This window comes from Piliocolobus tephrosceles, chromosome 5 (genome assembly GCF_002776525.5).
Source record: "Piliocolobus tephrosceles isolate RC106 chromosome 5, ASM277652v3, whole genome shotgun sequence".
In the NCBI taxonomy this organism is placed as follows: domain Eukaryota; kingdom Metazoa; phylum Chordata; class Mammalia; order Primates; family Cercopithecidae; genus Piliocolobus; species Piliocolobus tephrosceles.
This window is the reverse complement of record NC_045438.1, coordinates 157,451,783-157,475,638: the sequence shown is the minus strand read 5'-3', so window position 1 is coordinate 157,475,638 and position 23,856 is coordinate 157,451,783. Positions and strand designations below refer to the sequence as shown.

The 23,856-nt window shown below is 38.0% G+C and overlaps 1 protein-coding gene across 1 annotated transcript in view; it reads left to right on the top strand.

Annotated features, from left to right (window-relative positions):
* The window catches only part of SYCP2L (synaptonemal complex protein 2 like), an 80,192-nt gene that overhangs the window by 40,927 nt on the left and 15,409 nt on the right, over positions 1-23,856 (top strand). The window contains exons 20-24 of the mRNA XM_023185346.1: positions 1,059-1,188; positions 7,201-7,274; positions 7,430-7,499; positions 20,261-20,362; positions 21,279-21,385. Of these exons, the coding sequence (XP_023041114.1) occupies positions 1,059-1,188; positions 7,201-7,274; positions 7,430-7,499; positions 20,261-20,362; positions 21,279-21,385 (483 nt within the window). The remainder of the gene's footprint in view (positions 1-1,058; positions 1,189-7,200; positions 7,275-7,429; positions 7,500-20,260; positions 20,363-21,278; positions 21,386-23,856) is intronic.

Genomic DNA, 23,856 nt, shown 5'->3' with positions numbered 1-23,856 from the left:
GTTCTCATGCTGTAATACAATAGAGGCAGGTAGAGCAGGCATGTTTCAATGAGTAGTCACTTGGCTTTGACCCTAGGACTTTAGACAGGCACATTCCCTCTGTTTCTGTCTCGTGCACTCTGTCTCTCTCTTAACTAAATCTCTGAAATAAGCTTGCTTTATTCTCCTTCCCCTTTGGTTTTTATTAATGTATTTAATAAAAGTACTATTATTTGAAAATGTCTTTAAGGTAATTTTAAATTAATAAAAATAGTAGTGTAGTTCCTAAGGAAAGCATTTCTGTCTCAATATATACATTGAAAATAGTTTAAAGAGTCAGAGTTTGAATCTGTTGTCCATTTGAGTGGAGCAGTACTTTAATGCAGAGCAATTAGAAGATAACTGGAAATTGGCTGGGTGCGGTGGCACACGCCTGTAATCCCATCACTTTGGGAGGCAGAGGCGGGCAGATCACCTGAGGTCAGGAGTTTGAGGTCAGCCTGGCCAACATGGCGAAACCCCATCTCTACTAAAAATACAAAAAAATTAGCCGGGCATGGTGGCGCATGCCTATAATTCCAGCTGCTCACAAGGCTGAGGCACGAGAATTGCTTGAACTCAGTAGGTGGAGGTTGCAGTGAGTTGAGATCATGCTACTGCACTCCAGCCCGGGTGGCAGAGTGACTCCATCTTAAACAAAAAAAGATAACTGGAAATTGGAAATTTAAGAATCTATAAGATCCTTTTCAACTGTGAAAACCAGAGTCTAGGATCAGGTGCCAGCCTCTCTTTTTACCTAACAGAATTTATGATTTCCAAGGATTCATGAGATTTTCATTTCTCTATCTCCTGAAAGAATAAATGATCTAGTTCAGATTCAGTACCATGGCATTAAGCTAATATCCACCCCTCAACTAAAAACACACAGAAATTCTGAATAGAATTAGCATTTATTTTCAAATGGAGTAAATCTAATACTTAAGCTTCTTAAAGTAATATTGAAAATGTCTTAGAATATTTTGATAACTTGTTTTGAATTGTTACGAATGTTAACACTTAAAAAAGATACTATATTTTAGGCTAAGCTTCTGTCACCATCACAGAAAGACATACCCAATCAAAATAACGCCGTATCTCCAGAGACTTCTGAAAAAAAATTCCAAGATAGTTTTGCTTTTTTGACTCCTGAAGATTCTGCCCAGAAAACAGGTACATGATTTTCTGTTGACTTATATAGAAAAAAATGTGTATTCGGGAAAGGAAGTTTGAAGTAAACGAAACATTTTCATTTTAATACATATTAAAGAAAATATGAAGATAACATTGTTCTTTACCTTAATGTCTCTTATTAGAAAATAACAGAGGATATGATGTTTTAATTTTGATTTGCCATTTGAGATGAGCTTGTGCCCAAGAATTGCTGGTCTCTTCTTTTTTTAAAGAAGCAAGACATCTCAAATTATGACCTGTGGCAAGGGTTGGTAAACATTTTTTGTAAGGTTCCAATAGTAATTATTTTTTGCTTTTTGATCCATATGGTTTCTTTTTCTTGTGGGTTTTTTTTTTTTTTTTTTTTTTTGACATGGAGTCTTGCTCTGTCGCCCAGGCTGGAGTGCAATGGTGTGATCCCAGCTCACTGCAACGTCCACCTCCCAGGTTCAAGCAATTCTCCTGCCTCGGCCTCCCATACCCGGCTAATTTTTGTATTTTTAGTTGAGATGGAGTTTTGCCATGTTGGCCAGTCCATTCTGAAACTCCTGACCTCAAGTGATCTGCCCACCTTGCCCTCCCAAAGTGCTGGGATTACAGGTGTGAGCCACCACAGCTGGCCTTGATCCATATGGTTTCTGTTGTAACTATTCAACCGTGCAGTTGTTGCACGAAATTGGCTGTGGATAAGATGTAAGCCAATGGGCTAGCTGTGTTTCCATAAAACTTTATTTATAAAATGAGGTAGCAGACTGGATTTGGCTTGGGGGCCAGAGTTTGCCCACCCTTAACCTATAGGATTTTTCTTAAAGCTCAATGTATTTTATTTTAGCTGCCTCCTTTTTTAAGTTTGTTAAGAATATGATTTTGTTTGTTAATAACAATATTAATATTGTTTATTATTCTGCAGTTCAGTACATTGCCAGGCATACAATGATATTTAGTAAGTACTTCAATAACAATCTGTTAGTGTAGCTGCCACTGGAAGAAAATAAGTAGGGAAAATAAAAAAGTAGAGAGGAAAATGTAACATTAAAGAATAAAAGGGGCCGGGCGCGGTGGCTCCCTCCTGTAATCCCAGCACTTTGGGAGGCTGAGGCGGGCGGATCACCTGAGGTCAGGAGTTCGAGACCAGCCTGACCAATATGGTGAAATCTCATCTCTACTAAAAATACAAAAATTAGCCAGATGTGGTGGCAGGCGCCTGTAGTCCTAGCTGCTTGGGAGGCTGAGAGGAGAATTGCTTGAACTGGGTGGTGGAGGTTGCAGTGAGCTGAGATTGTGCCACTTTACTCCAGCCTGGGTGACAGAGTGAGACTCTATCTCACAAAGAAAAAAAAAAAAAAAAAAAAGAATAAAAGGAAGGAAGAGAGCAAGAGAGGGAAGAAAGGAATAAAGTTACTACCAAAAAGTAACAGTCAACAAAATGGCAATACTAAGTTCTTACCTACCAATAATTACTTTAAACGGATTAAATTCTCCAATCGAAAGACACAGAGTGGTTGAATGGATAGAAAAAAATGAGATTCAGCAATATGCTGTTTATAGGGGACTCACTTTACCTTAAGGACAGGTATAAACTGAAAGTGAAGGGTTGGAAAAAGATATTCCATGCAAATGGCAGTCAAAAGAGAGCAGAGATCTGGCTACACCTACATCAGGAGGCAAAATAGACTTTGTCAAAATTTGTCACAAGACACAAAGACTAGATGATGATAAAAGGGTTAATTCATCAACAGGAAATAGCAATTGTAAATATATATATGCACCCAACATTACAGCACCTAAATATATAAAGCAAATATTAACAGAACTGAAGAGGGGAAATAGCAATACAATAACAGAGTTCTTTAATTTCCCCACCTTCCACAGTCTATAGATTATCCAGATAGAAAATCAATAAGAAAACTGTGGACTTGAATAATACAGTAGACCAGATGAATCTAACTAACATATACAGAACATTCCATCTCACAGTGAAACACATACTCTTCTGCAGTGCACAGTGCACATGGGACATTCTCCAGAATTTATCGTATGTTGGGCCACAAAATACATCTTAACAAATTTGAAAAGACTGAAATAATCTTAGAGGTCTTTTCTGATCACAGCAGTATGAAACTAGAAATAATAACAGAGGAAGATTGGAAAATTCACAAATACATGGAAATTAAACAACACACTCCTGAATAACCAATGGATCAAAAAAATTAAAAGGGAAATTTAAAAATCTTGAGATAAATGAAAATGGAAACATACCAAAATTTACAGGATGCAGCAAGAGCAGTGTTAAAAGGTAAGTTTATAGCAATAAATACCTACATTAAGAAAAAAGAAAAATCTCAAATAACTTCACCCCTTAAGAAACTGAAAAAAGAAGAAACTAAACCGAAAGTCAGCTTAACGAAGAAAATAACAAATGTTAAGGCATAAATAAATGAAATAGATACTAGAAAGACATTAGAAATGGTCAATGAAACTAAGAATTTGTATTTGGAAAGAGTGAAATCGACAGACCTTTAGCTAGACTAACCAAGAGAAAAAGAGAGAGGACTCAAAAGAAAAAAACATTATGTATGAAAAAGGAGACATTACAACAGATACCGCAGAACTACAAAGGATCATAAGCAATTACAACAAAAAATTATACACCAACAGATCGGATAACCTAAAAGAAAGGGATGAATTTCTAGAAACGTGACCTACCAAGACTGAATATGAAGAAATAGAAAAGCTGAAGAGACCCATTATGAGTAAAGGGATCAAATCAGTAATCAAACCTCCCAACAGAAAGTAGCCCAGGGCCAGATGGTTTCATTGGTGAACTCTACCAAGTATTTAAAGAAAAATGAACACCAATGCTTTTCAAACTCTTCTGAAAAACTAAGGTGGAGAGAACACTTCCAAACCCATTTTATGAGGCCACCTTTACCCTCTTGTCAAAGCCAGATAAGAATGCTACAAGAAAAGAAAATTACAGACCAATGTCCCTGATGAACATATATGTAAAAACCCTCAAAAATACTAACAAAACTTACTAAATAGCACATTAAAAGGACTATACACCATGAAAAAGTAGGATTTATCCCTGAGATTCAAGGAAGGCTCCACATACACAAATCAATAAATATGATAAACCACATTAACAGAATGAAGGTTAAATTCCTAAAATCATCTCAATAGTTGCAAAACATTTGACAAAATTTAACATCCTTTCGTAATAACTCTCAACAAATTAGGTACATATGGAATGTACCTCAATATATGACAAGCCTATAGCCAGCATTCCACTCACTGGTGAAAAGCTGAAAGCTTTTCCTCTAAGATCAGGAATAAGACAAAGGTGCCTACTCTTGCCACTTCTGTTTAACATAGTACTGGAAGTCCTACCCAGTTCTATCCAGGCAAGAAAAAGAAATAAAAGACATCAAAATTGGAAGATGTTAAATTGTTTTTGTTTAAAGATGACATAATTTTACATATATCAAACCCTAAAGGCTTCACCAAAAAACTGTTAGAACTAATAAATGAATTCAGTAAAATTACAGGATACAAAATCAACATACAAAAATCAGTTGTGGAGTTTGCTTCCGGGTTTCAACAAAACGACAACAAAACAAAAATGAGTTGCATTTCTAGACACTAACAATAAAATAAGAAAGAAATCAAGAAAATCTCGGCCAGGTATGGTGGCTCATGCCTGTAATCCCAGCACTTTGGGATGCTGAGGCAGGCGGATCATGAGGTCAGGAGATCAAGACCATCCCAGCTAACACAGTGAAACCCTATCTCTACTAAAAATACAAAAAATTAGCTGAGCGTGGTGGCACATCCTTGTAGTCCCAGCTACTTGGGAGGCTGAGGCAGGAGAATCGCTTGAACCCAGGAGGCACAGGTTGCAGTGAGCTGAGATCACGCCACTGCACTTCAGCCTGGGTGACACAGTGAGACTCCATCTCAAAAAAAAGAAAAAAGAAAAAATCTCACTTATAATAGCTTACAAAAAACACAAAAATAACCAAGGAGATGAAAGATCATAATCTGAAAACTATAAGACATTGATGAAATTAATTGATGACATAAATGGAAGAATATCCTATGTACATGGATTGGAAGAATTAATATTGTTAAAATGTCCTCATTATCCAAAGCAATATACAGATTCAATTCAATTGCTATCAAATTTCTACTGGCATTTTTCACAGAAATAGAAAAAACTATCCTAAAATTTATATAGAACCACAAAAGACCCTAAATAGCCAAAGCAATGTTGAGAAAGAGGAATACAGCTGGAGGCATCACACTTTCTGATTTCAAAGTGTATTTTAAAACTATAGTAATCGAAACAGTATAGTACTGCCATAGAGACAGGCACGTAAGGCCAAGGTAACATTATGAGCCCAGACGTAAACCTACACATATATATGGCCACTTAATCTTTGAAAAGGGCACCAAGAATACACAATGTGGAAAGGAAAGCCTCTTCAATAAATGTGTTGGGAAAACTGGTTATCCACATACTAAACAATGAAATTGGACCTCTTTCTTTCACCGTATACAAAAATCAACTCAAAATAGATTAAGACTTTAAGATCTAAAACTGTACAGCTACTAGACAAAAATAGGGAAACAGCTCTTTGACACTGGTCTTAGCAATGATTTTTTGCATACAACCCTAATAGCACAATAAACTTTTGGGACTATGTCATACTAAAAATCTTGTGCACAACAAAGCAATCAATCAAATGGAAAGACAACCTAAAGAATGGGAGAAAATATCTGCAAATCATATATCTGATAATAGGTTAGGGGTTAATATTCAAAATCATTTCCACAACTCAAAAGCAAGAACACACATAACCTAATTAAAAATGGGTAAAGAAGCTGGATAGATATTTTTCCAACAAAGATGCACAAGTAGCTAAGGTGGGTATATATACTCAACATCACTGATCATTAGAGAAATGCAAATCAAAACCATAATGTGATATCTCACACCCGTCCAGATAGCTATTATCAAAAAGACAAGAGATAACAAGTGTTGGCAAGGATATGGAGAGAAGGAAACAATTGTACATTGTTGGTGGGAATGTAAATTGATGCAACCATTGTGGAAAACAGTATGGAGTTTTCTCAAAAAAATTAGAATTGTATAAAATCCATCAATCCCACTTCCATATATATATCCAAAGGAGATAAAATCAGCATCTTAAAGAGATATCTGCACTTCCATGTTTATTGCAGCATTATTCACAATAGCCAGGATGTGTAATCAGCCTAAGTATCAGTCAGTGGATGAATGAATATAGAAAATGTGGTATATATAAACAATGGAATACTATTCAGCCTTAAGAAGGAAATCAGGCCATATGCAACAATATGGATAAACCTGGAGGTCATTATGTTAAGTGAAATAAGCTAGTCACTAAAGGACAGATACTATATAATCTCACATATACACGGAATGTAAAAAAGTCAAACCCATAGGTACAGAGTAGAACAGTGGTTGCCAGGTGCTAGGAGGTAGGGGGAAAGAGGAGATGGTCCTCGAAGGATATAAACTTTCAGGCATAACATGAACAAGTTCTGGGATCTACAGCACAGGCAGTGATGGATGTGTTCACTGATTTAAAAATGATCATCATTACACCATGTATATGTATATCAAATCATCAAAAAAGAGTAAGAGGCAATAAGGGAGGGGATTCTAAGGGAGAGAAGAGAAGAATCACAAGATAGAGGTGGAAGAATCCCTGCCCATGTTATTTGAGGCCAGATGGGCAGCTCTTTAAGGTGCTGATCTAGTTGAAGTAACTGGCTGTTAATCTTACCTACATATGTACAAACCTAATAAGAATTCATGTCCCGAAAGATACAGTCAGTAGATTTTTGTTTCACTTAGGACTGTGTCCCTTTTTTTTGATGATGAGATTTAATATCTAGAATGATAGTGAATTCTTATTGCTTTGTTACTTGACATGTATTCACTTGAAACTTCTCTCTAATGCTCAGAGCTTCAAGGTCCTCACTCGCTGAGCAAGCTCTCTTCCTTGGAGCACCCAGAAGATGAAGAAAACATATCTAAGGTACTATTTAATTGTTGGTTATTCATCTGATTTTCCAGAATTAATGTCATATTTGCATAACACATTGGCTATTCCTTTTGACGGGGTAATATGACACCACCTGTTTGCTGCTTTGCCATAAAGGACATATATTTGTGGTCTGTTTTGTTTTTAAGATTGTGAACCAAGAATCGCTAATGGAAAGTACTAGCTTGAAACATAAGCTGCAAAATTTGGAAGACAAAGGTGAGAGAATAGTCCTTTTGTTTTTTTTTTTTTTTTTTTGGCATAATAAAATGAAATTAATCTGATTTTGGCAGACTGGGCTGTTACTCAGATTGCAGATCAAGTCACTTTGCACAGTGACTTTTCCAGGCCGTGGAGGGAGGAGTGTGAGCTGCTTACTAGTTCTAAATGTTCATGAAGGTTAGGAGGAAAAATGGGGGGCTCCATTCAGGAACCAGGACCTCTTGTGCCAAGGAAGGTTTGGCCTGGGACCTGAATGCCACCAGCCAGTCACACCTGCTCTCCAGCCTCAGAGGAGGGCACAGTGGCGGCACTTTCCTAAGGTTCTCATCCAGAGCTTATTTCATTCTCAAGTGTGTAGTTGCAGTTTATAAGAAATGTTCTAAAACATTGTGTGGTCAAATTATTAAAACTTCTGAGTTCATTTACTCATGTTAACGGTGGTATAAAGATTCCCAGCCTGGTTCACAATGTTGTATATTATAATGTAATGATATAATACTTTTCTACTGTTTATGGTGTTTCTTGACTGCATTTTTTCTCTACTTTTAAAAATTACATATCGAAAGGATTCAACTGGTTATAAATATGTGTAGGATATTTAGAAAATTAATGCAACAAATATCTGCAAGCCATCATCCAGTTTTAGAAATATAACATTACTATTGCTTTCAAAATCCTGGTATGCTTTACCTGAAACCCATCCCATCCCCTCCCCTTAATTTTATGTCTGAATCTCTGCTTTTTTGTTCATTTGTGCGTTGTGAGAAATACCATACATTCAGAAGAGATAGTCAGATGTGTACAGTTTAAAGAATGACTATAAAGAGAACATCTGTGTAATCACAGCTCAGATTGGGAACTAGAAAACTGCCATTGGCTTACAATCCTTCCATACCAGATTGTTACTTATTAATTTCTTTCATCCTCATAGAGGTAATGACTTAGGACTTTTGTAAAAACCCTTCAGTTACTTCTTTTTATACTTTTGCTTTCTCTGTATGTATCCCTAAATAATATACAGTTTAGTTTTATCTGATTTTAAATGTAAACAAATGACATTATACTGTATATATTATATATGGCTTCTTTTGCTCAATCATTTGTGAGATCCATCTATGCTAATATGTGTAAGTGAAGAATATTTCTTTAGCATTCAGTGACATGAAAATGCCACATTTAAAAATCCATTCCAGTGCTGTGGGATATTTGGATTTTTGCAGTTTGGGTTGTTAGAAATAATGCCACTATGAAGAATCGTGCACATTTCTCCTGATACACGTTAAAAATCTTGTCTAGGTTCATTTTTTGGAGTATAATTGCTGGGTTACAGAATATGCATACCTTTAACAATTTTACATATGCCAAACTTTCTCAAAGTGACTGTATCTGTTACTTTCCCACTAGCTGTGTATGAGAGCCCTGTTGCTTTACATCCTCACCAACACTTGGTATTTTAAATTTCTGATGTGTGTGTGTGTGTGGACACTGAAGTTTTAATTCAAATATCCCTGATTGAAGTTTAGCAGAATTTTATGTGTTTATTAGCCATTTCAATTTCCTCTTTTGTGTAGTGTTTAACATGTCTTGCCTAGTTGTATATAGATTTATCTTCTTATATTGATTCCTAGGAATTCTTCGTAATACATTCTGGACAGTCGTCCTTGATTATGTGGCTTGTAAATATCTTCTTCCACTGTGTGGTCTGTACTTCTCTCTCTGTAGAATGTGTTTAAGATTGCTTTTTTGATAAACCAAAGCTTTTAATTTTAATAAATTCTATTTCATCAATCTTTTCTCTGTGGTTAGTCATATGAAATTCTTACCAAAAACATATGATCATATATTATTTCCTATATTACTACATTTAATGCTATTCATTTCTCTCTAAGTACTGCTTTAGGTGAATCTCACGCATTATAATATATAATATTTGTCATTATTTACTTTAAAATATTATTTTTTATTTTTTAATTTTTAATTTTATTTTATTTTATCTTGGCTCATTGCAGCCTTCGTCTCCCGGGTTCAAGCGATTCTCCTGCTTCAGCCTCCCGAGTAGCTGGGATTACAGGCATGTGCCACCATGCCTGACTAATTTTGTATTTTTAATAGAGGCGGGGTTTCGCCATGTTGGCCAGGCTGGTCTTGAACTCCTGACCTCAGGTGATCTGCCTGCCTTGGACTCCCAAAGTGCTGAGATTACAGGCATGAGCCACCATGCCCAGCCTAAAATATTATTATTTTTTTATTTCTTTATTGACCCAGATGTTGGTTAGAAATATATTTGTTAATTCTTAGTGATATAGGAGTTCTTAGCTATCTTTTGGTTATTGTTTTCTAGTTTGATTGCTTTGTGACTAGAGAACATAGTCTGTAAGATTATGCCTTTTGAAATTTTGAGATGTACTTTATGGCTTAGTATATGCTAATTTTTAAAAATATTAATTTGTGGTTAAAAGAGTATATTTCACAATCATTGGGTACAGTGTCTCTCTATATATGAGTATTCATTAGGTTACTTTTCTTAACTATGTTCTTCAAATCTTATATTCTTACTATTTTTTAATCAGTCTACTTATTATATCAAGTGCTGAGAGAAGTGTATTAAAACCTTTCATTATGATTGCAGATTTGCCAGCTTTTTCTTTCTGGTTCTGTTCAATTTTTGCTTCCTACAAATCTTTTTTCTAAAGAATAAGTCTTTAGGCCAGGCATAGTGGTTCACACCTGTAATCCCAGCACTTTGGGAGGCTGAGGCGGGTGGATCACTTGAGGTCAGGAGTTCAAGACCAGCCTGACCAACATGGTGAAACCCTGGCTCTACTAAAAATACAAAAATTAGCTAGGTGTGGTGGCGCATGCCTGTAATCCCAGCTAGTCGTGAGGCTGAAGCAAGAGAATCACTTGAACCCAGGAGGCGGAGGTTGCGGTCAGCCAAGGTCGTGCCATGGCACTCCAGTCTGGGCGACAGAGTGAGACTCCATCTCAAAAAAAAAAAACAAACAAAAAAAGAACAAATCTTTAGCTAAAAGTGAAATAGTTACCTTATTGTGTATTTACCTTACGGCATATTAAAACTCTTATCATTATGAAGTGATGACCCCTATATCTGGTCATGTTTTTGTCTTAAAGTCTGGTTATTTTGTTTAGAATTTGCATGGTATAATTTCTAAAAGTCTTCTTCTTCTTTTTTTTTTTTTTGAGACGGAGTCTCGCTTTGTTGCCGGGACTGGAGTGCAGTGGCCGGATCTCAGCTCACTGCAAGCTCCGCCTTCCGAGTTACACCATTCTCCTGCCTCAGCCTCCGGAGTAGCTGGGACTACAGGCGCCCGCCACCTCGCCCGGCTAGATTTTTGTATTTTTTAGTAGAGACGGGGTTTCACCGTGTTAGCCAGGATGGTCTCGATCTCCTGACCTCGTGATCCGCCCGTCTCGGCCTCCCAAAGTGCTGGGATTACAGGCTTGAGCCACCGCGCCCGGCCTAAAAGTCTTCTTATGACTGACGTATGCGTATGTGTTTCCTAATGTTATATATTGTTATATATATAACTTGTAAACAGCCTGTAGTTGGACTTCCTTGCCCCTCATTTCATAGTATGTCTTTTAAATGGAGTATTTAGTCCATTTACATTTCATGTACTTCCCCCCATATTTGGATTATATCTACTAATTTGTTGAGTACTTTCTGTGTGCCCCAACCCTTTTGTTTTCTTTCTCTCATTCTTTTCATTTTGCATAAGTGTTTTTATTGTATTTTTACCTCTACTCATTTGTAGTTATATACTCTCTTTCTTTTTTCATTTACTGATTAACTTAGAAACCATAACGTGTAAATTTCTAAGTCTAAATTTAATTTAGTGTTAATCTAGTGTGACTTTTACATAATGTGTAAATTTCTAAGCCTAAATTTAATTTACTGTTACTTTTCCTCCAGATTATATAGATCTAAGATCCTTGAATTCCACTGGCCTACCCCAACCACATAATGTGTTGGTGTTCTTTAGTTTAAAACTTGAGGTTGAATTTTTGCTTTATGAAAATACCCATTCAACCCTTATTCTTGAATTTTGCTGGGTGAAGAATACCACGTTGGCAAAACTTTTTCTATCATACATCAAATAAATTATTCAGTTGTTTTTTGTTTTCTATTCTTCCTGATGAAAATTTAGCTGTCAATCTGCCAGTCACTCTTCAAAGGTAATTTGTCCTTTTTTTCCCTCCTCCTGAATATATATAAGATTTTTCCCATTTATCCTTGGTAATGTTCCACTTATTAAAATTTGTCTAAGTAAGTCTAAATACGTCTAGGTAAGAAAAACCTTTTTGTTTATGTTCCTTGGCATTTGTAGGGAATCTGGAATATCACATGTCTTTCATCAGTTCTGGAAAATTCTCAGTCATTATCTCCTCAAGTATTGCTTTTGGCTCATTCTTCTTTCTCCTGCTTGAACTCCAACTAGATTCTACATCTTTTAGCCACCGCTACATATTTTCTATTCCTTCACTTTATTCACATGCTAGATAATTTCATCTGTTTTTCACAACTACCTGTTCACCAGTATCTAATACTGGACCTATCATTGAATGTTTATTATATTTTTTTATTTCTAGAAGTTGTTTGGTCCTTTCTAGAGCTGCTAGGTCCTTTTGTGTAGCTCCTATTCCCTGAAGACTTTTTTTTTTTTTTGAGATGGAGTCTCGCTCTGTCACCCAGGCTGGAGTGCAGTGGCGCGATCTCAGCTCACTGCAAGCTCTGCCACCTGGGTTCACACCATTCTCCTGCCTCAGCCTCCCGAGTAGCTGGGACTACAGGCACCCACCACCACACCTGCCCAGCTAAATGTTTGTATTTTTAGTAGAGACGAGGTTTCACCGTGTTAGCCAGGATGGTCTCGATCTCCTGACCTTATGATCCGCCCGCCTCAGCCTCCCAAAGTGCTGGGATTACAGGTGTGAGCCACTGCGCCCGGCCTCCCTGAAGATATGTTTAAGCTTGTTTTTCTTTGTTTAAATAGAATAATCTTCTTCCCTCTTTTTCAAAGTTGACTTTAGTTGTTCAAGGGACTTTTTATTTTTTTCATATAAATTTAGACTAAGTTGATCAAGTTACTTAAGTTCACTGGAATTTTGATAGAAATTGCATTACATATATAAGTTAACTTGAAGAGAAGTGACATCTTTAAAATATTAAACCATCCCACACAAAAGTATGAAATGTCTCTCTATTGGTCTGTGTCATTGTCTGTGTCCTTTATTGAGTTTTAAAGTTTTCTCTATGAAGGGCTAATGTATTTTGGGGTAATTCTTAGATATTTATGTTTTTTTTACTATTGTTCTGATATTTGTTGTTGCTAAAGTAGAGCGATACTGTTGATTTTTATAAAATAACCCTGTATCTGGCAACCTTGCTGAACTCTTATTAAGTCAAATAATTTATCTGTTGATTCTCTTAGTTGTCCTGAGTAGATGATTCTATTACTTGCAAAAAATGATAGATTCTTTGTCCCCTTCTGATACTTACATCTCTTATTTTTTGTTCTTCATAGCATTGACCGATATCTTTAGTATGTTTTAAACATAGCAGTGACAATCTGCATCCTTGTCTTTTTTCTAATCTTATAACAAATGCATCTAAAATTTCTCTGTTAAGTAAAATGTTTGTGGTAGATTTTTGGTATCAAATTTTTACCAGATTAAAGAAGTTCCTTTCTACTCATAATTTGCTGAGTTTTTAAAAAATCATAAATAAGTATTGAACCTTATGAAATGCATTTTTCTGTATCAACTAAGATAATCAAATGAATTTTCTCCTTTGGTTTCTTTTTTCCCTCCAGCTTTATTGAGGAATAATTGGCAAATAAAAATTGTATATATTTACGGTATGTAATGTGATATTTTGTTATGCATATGCATTGTGAAATGATTACCATAATCAAGCTAATTTACATATCCACTCACATAGTTATCTTTGTGTGTGTGTATATGTGTGTGTTAATAATAAAGATCTACTCTCTCGGCCAGTTTCAAGTACATATACATTATTATTAGCTATAGTCACCATTGTATATCTCAGGTCTCTAGAACTTATTCATTTAATAACTGAAAGTTTATGCCCTTTGACCAACGTCTCCCCATTTTCCCAACCCCTTGATTCCTGAAGGTAACCATCCTTCTATGCTAAGTGAAAGAAGCCAAACACAGACCAGGGCTGCATAATTTTACTTATATGTGGAATTTTAAAAAGTACAACTCATAGTAACAGACAATAGAAGGGTATGGTGGTCCTTTTGCTTATTAATATGACAAATTATATCAATAGGTATTATGTTGTTCAGCCATACTTGTGTTCCTGGAATAAACCTCATTTGTTTGTGGTATGTTTTAAAAAAGGTACATTGTTGGACTTATTTAGTGAATACCTTATTAATGAACTTTACATCTACGTTCATGAGTGGAACAAACCTGTACTTTTCTCCTACTGCTATTATCTGGCATTGGAATCGGTGTCACACTAGCCTGTGGATGGAGGCTGGGCAGCTCTCTCTCTTGCTGGAAAAGTTTATATAAGATAAAAACTAACTATTTTTTAAACGTTTATAAAACCACCTGGGAATTTGGGGGATGGGAAAATGTTATTTCAATTTCCTTAGTAGTCACTGATATACTCAAGTTCTCTATTTCTTCTTGGGTCAGTTTTGGAATTACGTATTTTTCTAGGAATGTCTCAGCATCATATTTTTTAGTGTGCTTCTTGATGTTTAATTTAATTTTAATCATTGTAGTTGTTTCCTTTATATTGTGTACATGCTTATTTGTATCTTTTACTCTTGATAAGTTTTACTAGAGGTCCATCTTTTAAAGAATTGGTCTTTTGGTTTGTTACTCTTTGTTTTTATTTCTATTGTTTTATCTTCTGTTGTTATCTGCTTTTTTAAAATTTTTACTTCTTATATCTTTGCATTTATTCTGATGTTCTTTTTCCAGCTTTTGAGTTAAATACTCATTTGTTTTTAACCTTTCTGTTTTCTTGATAAATGCATTTAAGTTTCCTTAGGAATGCTTTGGCCCCATCACATTTTGATATTAGTGCTTTTGTTACCATCAATGCTTAGTAGTTCTTCCTTTTTATGTATTTTTAAAAACCCAGTTATTTAGTAAAATTTAATGTAGTTTCCAAGCATATGGGATACGTCCGTTACTTATTGCTGTTTGCAACGTGGTCAGAGAAACACAGTCTGTACAATATCTTTCCTTTAGAATTTACTGGGGCTTACGTTAAGGCCTAATTGGACTTGCCTTATGGCTGAAAACGGTATCCAAATTTCATGAGTGTTCTGTATGGACTTATCTATTTCCCTTTGTTGTATATTATATGTTTTGAGGCAGTGCTACTAGGTGCATCAGGAAGTGACTCTTCATCTTCAATCTTTTTTTCACCCTTGTGAATTGCTATCACATAAAGAGCTTTTACCTGGATTTTAAAAAGTCTGATCTCACAATCTCTTTTAATAGGAACAATTAATCCGTTGTGCTTCCATTGATATATTTGGATTGAGTTTTCTTGTCTTTGTCCGACATTCTCATTCTTTCTGTCCTTGTCTTCATCTAGATTTATAATTTTTAATCAATTTCCCCTTTTTCCTAGTTTGGAAGTTTTCATCCCCTATTTCTAAAGTTAACCCTAGAAATTTTAACACACACACTTTTAAAAGCTTCAAGTTAATATTTTTACCATATTCCAAAGAGAAGAAGGACCTTCAAACACTAACTTCAATCACATTTTTGAACATTTAGTTTCCAAACATACGGGTTATTTTAAAGGTATTTCATTACCTTTTGCTAACTTTTTGTAAGATAGTCAGAGAAACACAGTCTGTGCAATATTGTTTAGAATTTATTGGGGCTTATATTAAGGCCCAGTTGGACTTGCCTTATGGTTGAAAACTATATCCAAATTTCATGAGCATTCTGTGTTGTATTTATTCTTCTGACAATTTAGCTGCTTCTCTAGTTTTTCTAATTCGTAAAATGTTTTCTGTTGGTATTACTTCACTCAGTGTTTTATTAGATTTACACTCAGATTTAATCATTTTGCTCACAATTCCTTTTTGCATCTTTCCTCCTGGTATCACCGTCCTTTTGTTCTTTTTGCCTGAATTACTCTAAAAAATATTTTCAGCATTTTCATTACAGGATTGATGTTTCCTTTGGAAAATAGAGTCTAAGGTCCAACTGGTCTTTCCTTTTTGTAGTACGATCAGCAGGAGCCCTTACCTTAACTCCCTCTCCTTCAGCACTCCAACAGAAGCTGGAAGAGAAGAAGAGACGTGTGTCAGAGGGACCCTCAGACAGGCTGGAGTGCAGTGGCACAGTTTTGAGTCACTGCAGCCTTTGATCTCCCAGGTTCAAGCAATCCTCCCACTTCAGCCTCCCAAGTAGGTGGGACTACAGGTGCATGCCACCACACCCAGTGAATTTTTGTAATTTTTGTAGAGACAGGGATTTGACATGTTGGCCAGGCTGGTTTTGAACTCTTGGACTCAAGCAATCTGTCACCTCAGCCTCCCAAAGTGCTGGGATTACAGGCATGAGCCACACGCCCAGCCAGAGGATAATTATTTTTTTTAAGATTCTGAATTTCGCCATCATCTACCTCCTTGGAGAGGTCTCCAGAATCAGGAAGGAGTCAAGAGGATGGCCCCTTCCTAGCTCAGTGCCTGGCATATAGATACACTCCATAAGTATTTGTCAAGGGAATGGAGTAAGAAAGTTAGAAAACCCAACATTTAAGGCTGGGCATGGTGGCTTATGCCTGTAATCCCAGAACTTTGGGAGGCCAAGGCAGGAAGATTGCTTGAGCCCAGGAGTGCAAGAGCAGCCTGGGCGACATAGAGCCTGTCTCTACAAAAATTACAAAAATGTTAGCTAGGCATGGTGGCATGTCCCTGTGTTCCCATCTACTCTTGAGGCTGACATGGGGGTGGTTGAGCTTGGGAGGATGAGGCTGCAGGGAGCTGTGATTGTGCTACTCTATTCCAGCCTGGGTGACAAAGCAAGATCCTGTCTCAAATGAAACAGAAAACCCAACATTTAATAATGAAACTCTGCTTGATTCCATATTTAAGCATGTATATGTAGTCGCAAATATTTATTATCAATTGAGTTATCCATTTTTAATTGTATTAGTCTATACAAAAGATATTTAGTAGTCCCCATCAGACTGAGTATTCAACAGTAAAAATAGTCTTTAAATTGTCATACTCTTAGCACTTAATAAACATCGGTAAACAAAGCACTTGCATTGGGAAAGCGTTGTAAAAACTACATGGAGGATCTTTCAGTAGATTCTGTTCTTGCTCAGTAAAGACTGTTGGCCTTTATCATTGTTTACCACAGGATGTCACTTCAGAGCAGGGTTTCAAAAAATGCCTTAACTTAGGGGAACTTGGCTGGTTAACCACAGGATTGGTTCTGGTCTGGCATTAAACATTGTTTTTAACAGTTTTGCAAGTTGAAAAATACAACACAGATGCCAAACATACATTCACTGAAACTTGTGCCCAGTCGGCCACCCAAGAGAAGTTCAGAAGCTCCTCAGATCGTACCTGTCTTCACTTTTCTTGGAAATGAAGAAAGCCGGGTTCTTGTGAGAGCAGAACACCCTCCTTATAGCCACCAACACATACACACGGATTTCACGTTCTTTTAAGATGACTACGTTTGTGTTTATTTTTGAGGTGTTTTCTGTATGTAGTTTTAACTCTGTTATGAACACATTGAAACATGACAGTGAAAAGCAGCATACGGTTACTGTGGAAACAAAACTGAGCCAAGGACATCACTTAGGACCTGCAGCCTCTCCTGATGAAGTGCTGGTTCTTGTGCAGGAGCCTATGCTCCCTGGAGAGCCATGCCTTTGGTACAGATAAAGAACTTCACCAGCACTGCCACTTCGAAGAAGGTTTCTAGAAGTCTAGTGATTTCTGTGTCTCTGAAGCCATCTGTCTGGACGATCCCTTGTTAGTAGGTTCACAGATTCTGCGTAATTCATTCAAGGGGTGACCAGGTTATTTACATGATGTTCCTGGACTTCTGTCTTTGGTGGATGTAACTAGTGTCTGTGCTGACAGATGCCTTGCTTTGCCCCAGGTGTGCTCGGTGGGCGGGGAAGGGGGGAGGATTGAAATTCAAGGCCGAGCTTTGGGTTATTGCTATAAATTTGCCACCAAGAAAAAAAAAAAAAAAAAAAAAAAACAGTTCCAGAAGGGGCAGAAGAGGCAGTAAGGAAAAGAAACTTCGTGATTGTTGATCAGTGCCTAATTGAGGCCAGGTGGAATCCTTTTTAAGTGGTTTCTTTTGGCCCTGACTGGGGTATAGAAGATGCAAGCATGAATGTTGTTTGCCTTGAGGCTAAAAGAAAAGGATAGAGTTGTAATTGGTTCTTTTTTTGATTTTTAAAAATCTTTGCCTTTGAAATGATGGGATCCCCCCAGAAAATATCCATCCAAACCTTTCAAACAAATGGACACACCTAAGTCTCAGTGCAATGGGAAGAAAAGAGGTACTAGCTCCTCTATAAGATGCCTCTCACAAATAAGAGTATTTCTTAATGTGTGTCTTTTCTTTTTTTTATTACAGAGAGGCTAGATACTGGCTCTTTCTTTTCTAAGTTCTGCAGAATGGAAATGTGATCTCTAATGAATTTTTCAGCTTATGAAAGTACTATTATAGAATACTAATTAGGGTGTCCCATGAGGTCTGTCCTGAATAGTTATTGCTAGTTACTATTATTACTGGTTTAGTCCTTTTTGCTTTGCGATAATCCTTTTTCTCTCTCAGTTGGTATTACCTCTCTTGTTCACCATTTTCTTTTTTTTCCAAATTCATATATTTATAACTTCCTCCAAAAGATAGTTTTATCAGATCTTAAAGTGCTAAATGTATTAATTGCTATTTGTCTTAAAATGTTAAATGTATTCATTGCTATTTGTCTATTAATACAGGTAGTTTCTTTTCCTTACTGCCCGTTCTGCCGCTTCTGAAATTCTATTTTCTTGGTGGCAAATTTGTAGCAATAGCCCAAAGCCTGGCACTATAGCAAATATATAGTGGCTATTTAGGTCTGTAAAGCTCGTGCTGTTTCTCTACCTCTACCCTCACCACTAGGAGGATTAGAATAACAGAATTGAAATAAACTCTTATCTGTTGTATTGAGATCTCCATTGGGCGTATCAGGTGTTTTATTTGTAGGAGCTTGGGTATTCTGCAGCATTCATCTATTCATTTATTGAACAAATGTTTATTGAGTGTCTACTGTGTGCCAGACACTTCTGTCGGTGTCAGGGATATGGTAGTGAAGAAAACAAAAGGCCTGCCCTCATTGGGCTTTACCCTCTAGTGTGGGAGACAGATGCTGGACAAGTAAAACATGTAGTATGTTGTATGTGATAAAGGCTGATAAGAAAATTAAGCTGGGAAGAGTGTGTGAAGAGTTGGGAGGCTACGTTGAAAGTTAAGGTTAGATGGATGGAGAAATCCTTGGTGCAGATCTATGGGGAAGTACTCTGGTCAGAAGGAGTCTCAAGTGCAAAGGCCTTGAGGTGAGACTGTGCCAGGGATGTCCGAGGAACTACAAGGAGACCAGGATATCAGGAGCAGAGTGGAGGAAAGGTCACTTGCCTCTTTACCTCTCGCTATCTGCCAGCCGCATTGCCCTGCTTCTTGCACATAGTAACGTCCACATATTCATGGAATGAATTAGTGAAATTGAATTCCAGAACTTTCAGAGAGAAAAATCAACGGCAACTAGAGAGGCTTGTGACAAAAGAGGAGTCAGATGATGTCACAACTAAAGGTATGGTGGGGGAGAGAGAGTGGTTTAGGTGGGGAAGGATAGACTCGAGTGGGGTTTGAAATAAAGATGTCAAATATTTGGAGACACAAGTTGGCTGCTTGAGAGAGCTTAGGCAAGAGAGAGATTTGGAAGTGACAACTGAAGGTGAAGGATTTAGGATTTCCTCCAGGGAGATGACCTTGGGTGGGAACTCAGAAAGTGAGGGATTCATTCCATAGGCAGAACCTTGAGGCTGGAGGAGAAGCGGGCAACAAAGAAAAGGAGGAGTTGCCAGGGCTCTGTGAACCATGGTGGTGCCATTGATAAGATTGGGAGGGCCCAGGTGAGGACCAGACATGTCTGGGATAAAAGTGAACATCAGCATAGAAAATATTTAGTGTTATGCTGAATTGAAATGGGAATCTACGTTCGGGTCTCTCAAAATCACTTGGGCTGTGAGGAGGCAAGATGGCCTCGTTTATGATGTAGCCTTCAGCATAGCGCCGATGTGCCAGTGTCACCAGCAGATGGCGCGCTCCAGGATGTGAGCTGAAGCACTTCCAAAGGCCCATCTGCCTGGTAACCTTGCTGTCTTGCTGTTTAGCTCAGAACCCTGGAAACGTTGCTTTTGATGTCTACCATTACTGCTTCACTTAGGAACGCTCTGCTTAGTGAGTGGTCTGTGCTAAGCAGAGGGTTCCTAAACGTAACTGAGCTCATCAAACGAATGCCTGTTCCCATGTTCAGGTATCAGTGGACATCGTGCTTTGATACTTGGGCTGTGCCTAGTCAATGCACCGAGTAACTCATTAGCAACAGGCAGGGGACAAGTTTCAGATGCTACTCGTCAAAGTTAGATATTAACTGCCAAAAAATGAACAACATAATTTTGAGTCAAAAGGAAATTTGCTCTGTTTGCCTTTAGACATACCAGAAGGTAGTTTTGCTAAGTCAAAACAATCAAGATTGGAAGAAGAGGTTGCTCCGGGATCCCCTTTCTCAATAACAGAAGAAAGAGAGTTGCCAGGTAACATCATGCACCCAGCCAGTGGTTCAAGTAGGAGTGGGATAAGTGGGTCAGCACAGGATGTACCAACATGAATTACAAGGGAGGTATAGTTTTAAGATCATAGTAGCTACAAAATCCTAAAAACGAAGCTTTGTGTGCTTTCGGAGACAAGTAAATTGTTGCACAAATTATAGATAAAAGCAAGTGCCATTATCCCCTAGCATTTTTATGTCTTCCTCTTAACTCTTCCTTCTGGCAATTTTCAGGGCCCAAGCATTCCTAAAGTTGCAGGTCTCTGATACAGTTGATAGTTATTAACCAAATTTGTGTGTGTGAAATATCTATACCGATTAAGAAGAATGATCTGGAATGTCTGCATGTTTGAGGCTGGCCTTCTGGACAAACGGTACCGTACATTTTGAAACAAAGGGCTCCAACACAACAGATTTGAAACCATTGATTCCAGACAGCCTGAATTTGAATCCAGGAGCTGCTGGCATGAGCACGCAAAACTTATGTGAGCTCTGTTAAACGGAAATCCTGACAGTACCTACTTCACACAATTTTTGTGAGACTTAAAAGAATTGATGCTTGCAAATCCCTCAGAACAGCACCAGACCCCTTGCAAGCAAGGGGCACCCAGGAGCGGTTACACCAGAGAAATACCCTAGCCATGTGTCCTCCTTAGAACCTCCTACAACACCTTGGCCTGCTTCTTAGACAGAAGGCCAGATGCCCTGATTTCAAGTGCTGGGAAGGTCTGGAAGAAATGAGCACTTGCCAGAGAACGAGGTCATGTCCGGGCAGTCAGCGGGGCTTCCATGGTTGGCATCTGTGCTTCCAAATAACTCATCCTCTGGGCAACTGATGAATTGAGCAAGTCTAGTTTGAACACTTTGTTAGTTTTATTCAATGTTTTATTTTTGTTTTCCAGAAGGAATTTCCACTTCATCCCTAGAAGTTGTGCCGGAGAACTTGAACAGTTCTGCCATTCTCCCAACCTTTGAAAACTTCTCTGGAAAACTGGAAAGAAAATTCGAGGTAATAGTCCACAAAACGTAAAAAACGAGAGTGTTATGAATCTGGAGGACATTGTGCTAAGTGAAATAAGCCAGACAGTACTGCATGGTCTCACTTATATTGAAATCTAAAAAAAGTTGAACTCAGAAACAGGGAGTAGAATGGTGGTTACCCCCGGGGTCAGGGTAGGGGAAATGGGAGATATTGGATGGAGCATACAAACTTTCAGTTACAAGTTAGTAAGTTCTGGAGACCTAACATACAGCATAGGAGACCTAACCTATAACGTAACATCACTATAGTTAGTGATAATGTACTGTATACTTGAAATTTGCTGAGAGAGTGTATCTTAAGTATTCCTACCACCATCACCCCCAAGAAGGTAACTATGTGAAGTGATGAATATGTTAATTTGCTTGATTGTGGTAATCATTAAAAAAAAATTTTTTTTTTAAAGTAGAGACAAGGTCTCACTATGTTGCCTAGGCTGGTCTCAAACACCTGGGCTCAAGTGATCCACCTGCCTCGGCTTCCCAAAGTGCTGAGATTACAGGTGGAAGCCACCAAGCTTGGCCTGTGGGAATCATTTCATAATGTATATGTATATCGATCATGTGTATACTTTCAATACATAAAACTTTTGTTTTTCGTTTTTTAGAGAAAGGATCTTGTTCTGTTGCCAAGGCTGGAGTGCAGCAGTGAAATCATAGTTCACTCTAACCTTGAACTCCTGGGCTCAAGTGATCCTCTCTCCTAAGCCTCCCATGTAGCTGGGACTACAGGTGCATGCCAACACACCTGGCTAACTTTTAAAAACTTTTTATAGAGATAGGGTCTTGCTATGTTGCCCAGTATGGTCTTACATTCTGGCCTAAGGTGATCCTCCTGCTTCAGCCTCCCAAACTGCTGAGATTACAGGTGTGAGCCACCGTACCTGGCCTGATTTTTGTTTGTCAATTATACTTCAACAAATCTGAAAAAGAGGAAAGAAGGAGACGCTAGTTCATTATGAATTTAAAGTAACCACTTCATATTATTTATCAATGCTGTTGTTAGCCTTCATATGTGAAGGTGCTTCTAAGTGTTTGGGGAGGGGTATTTGTCTTAGCTGTGGTCACTGATTTCAGTCTTTCTGAATTGTGGTTTGTGTTTATCAGACAGCTATTCCATGTCCATTTGCCCCAATGAGACCAAGTGGACCTATGTGTAAATCAGACTGATAGTTTGGTTACATTGGTAGCATTTTCAGACAACTGAACTACCGGAAAGCAATGATTTGGTCACAGTGATAGACAAGGAGGAGGGGAAGGAGGGAACCATGTGGACTAGAGGGGAGTCTGGGGCCAGGCACGGTGATTCATGCCTATGGATCCCAGCACTTTGGGAGGCCAAGAGGAGAGAATTGCTTGAGGCCAGAGTTCAAGATCAACCCATGCAACATAGTGAGACCCTGTTTCTACAAAAATGTTTTTAAAAATTAGCCAGGCATGGTGACATACACCTGTAATCCCAGTTACTCAGGAGGCTGAGGTAAGAGAATCCCTTGAGTCCAGCAGTTCAAGGTTACAGTGAGCTATGATCATGCCGCTGTGCTCCAGCCTGGGCCACAGAGCAAGACCCTGTCTCTATTTTTTTAAAAAAGAGAGAGGAATCTGAGACAAAGATGGAGGTAGACTGTGGGTTGGTGGCTGCGTGGTGGCAGACCTTTGAGACACTGCATACAGCCCATCCCCAAATCTTGTCTACAAGATGAATATTGGAACCATGTCAGTCTTTTCCTTTTTTGTCCTGTTACTTATAAATCCCAAATGACTTATTTATTAGTACATTTGAGAAAAGTATGTTACTCTAACCAACATTCATTTAACTAACTTAGAGCTCCAGAGTCTTATTTTCTGTGATACCAGTGTAAGCCAATTAGTAATAGAAATTTATTCATAGTATTCATTATGTGTATTGGTAGACTATTAGGCCATTCTTGAATTGCTATAAATAAATACCCGATACTGGATAATTTATGTTTTTTAAAAAAGAGGTTTAATTAGCTCAAGGTTCTGCAGGCCATACAGGAAGCATGACACTGGCATCTGCTTGTCTTCTGGGGAGGCCTCAGGAGCTTTTGCTCGTGGTAGAAGGCCAAGGGGGAGGGGGTGTGTCACGTAGGGAGAGCAGGAGCAAGGGGTGGGGAGGTGCCACACTGTCAAATAACCAGGTGTCATGATTTGCTATTGTGAGGATGGCACCAAGCCATGAGGAATCCGTCCCTGTGACCCAAACACCTCTCACCAGGCCCCACTTCCGATATCGGGGATTACATTTCAACGTGAGATTTGGGTGGGGACAAATATGCAAACTACATCAGGTAGCATGAGTGTAAATTTTTCTATTTCAGCTTGTTCTGTATTGGTACTGAACCTGGGGTAATACCTGACAGGTGTATAGGATGATGCCTGATCACACTTGTTTAGCACTCGTGTTTGCTATGAATATCA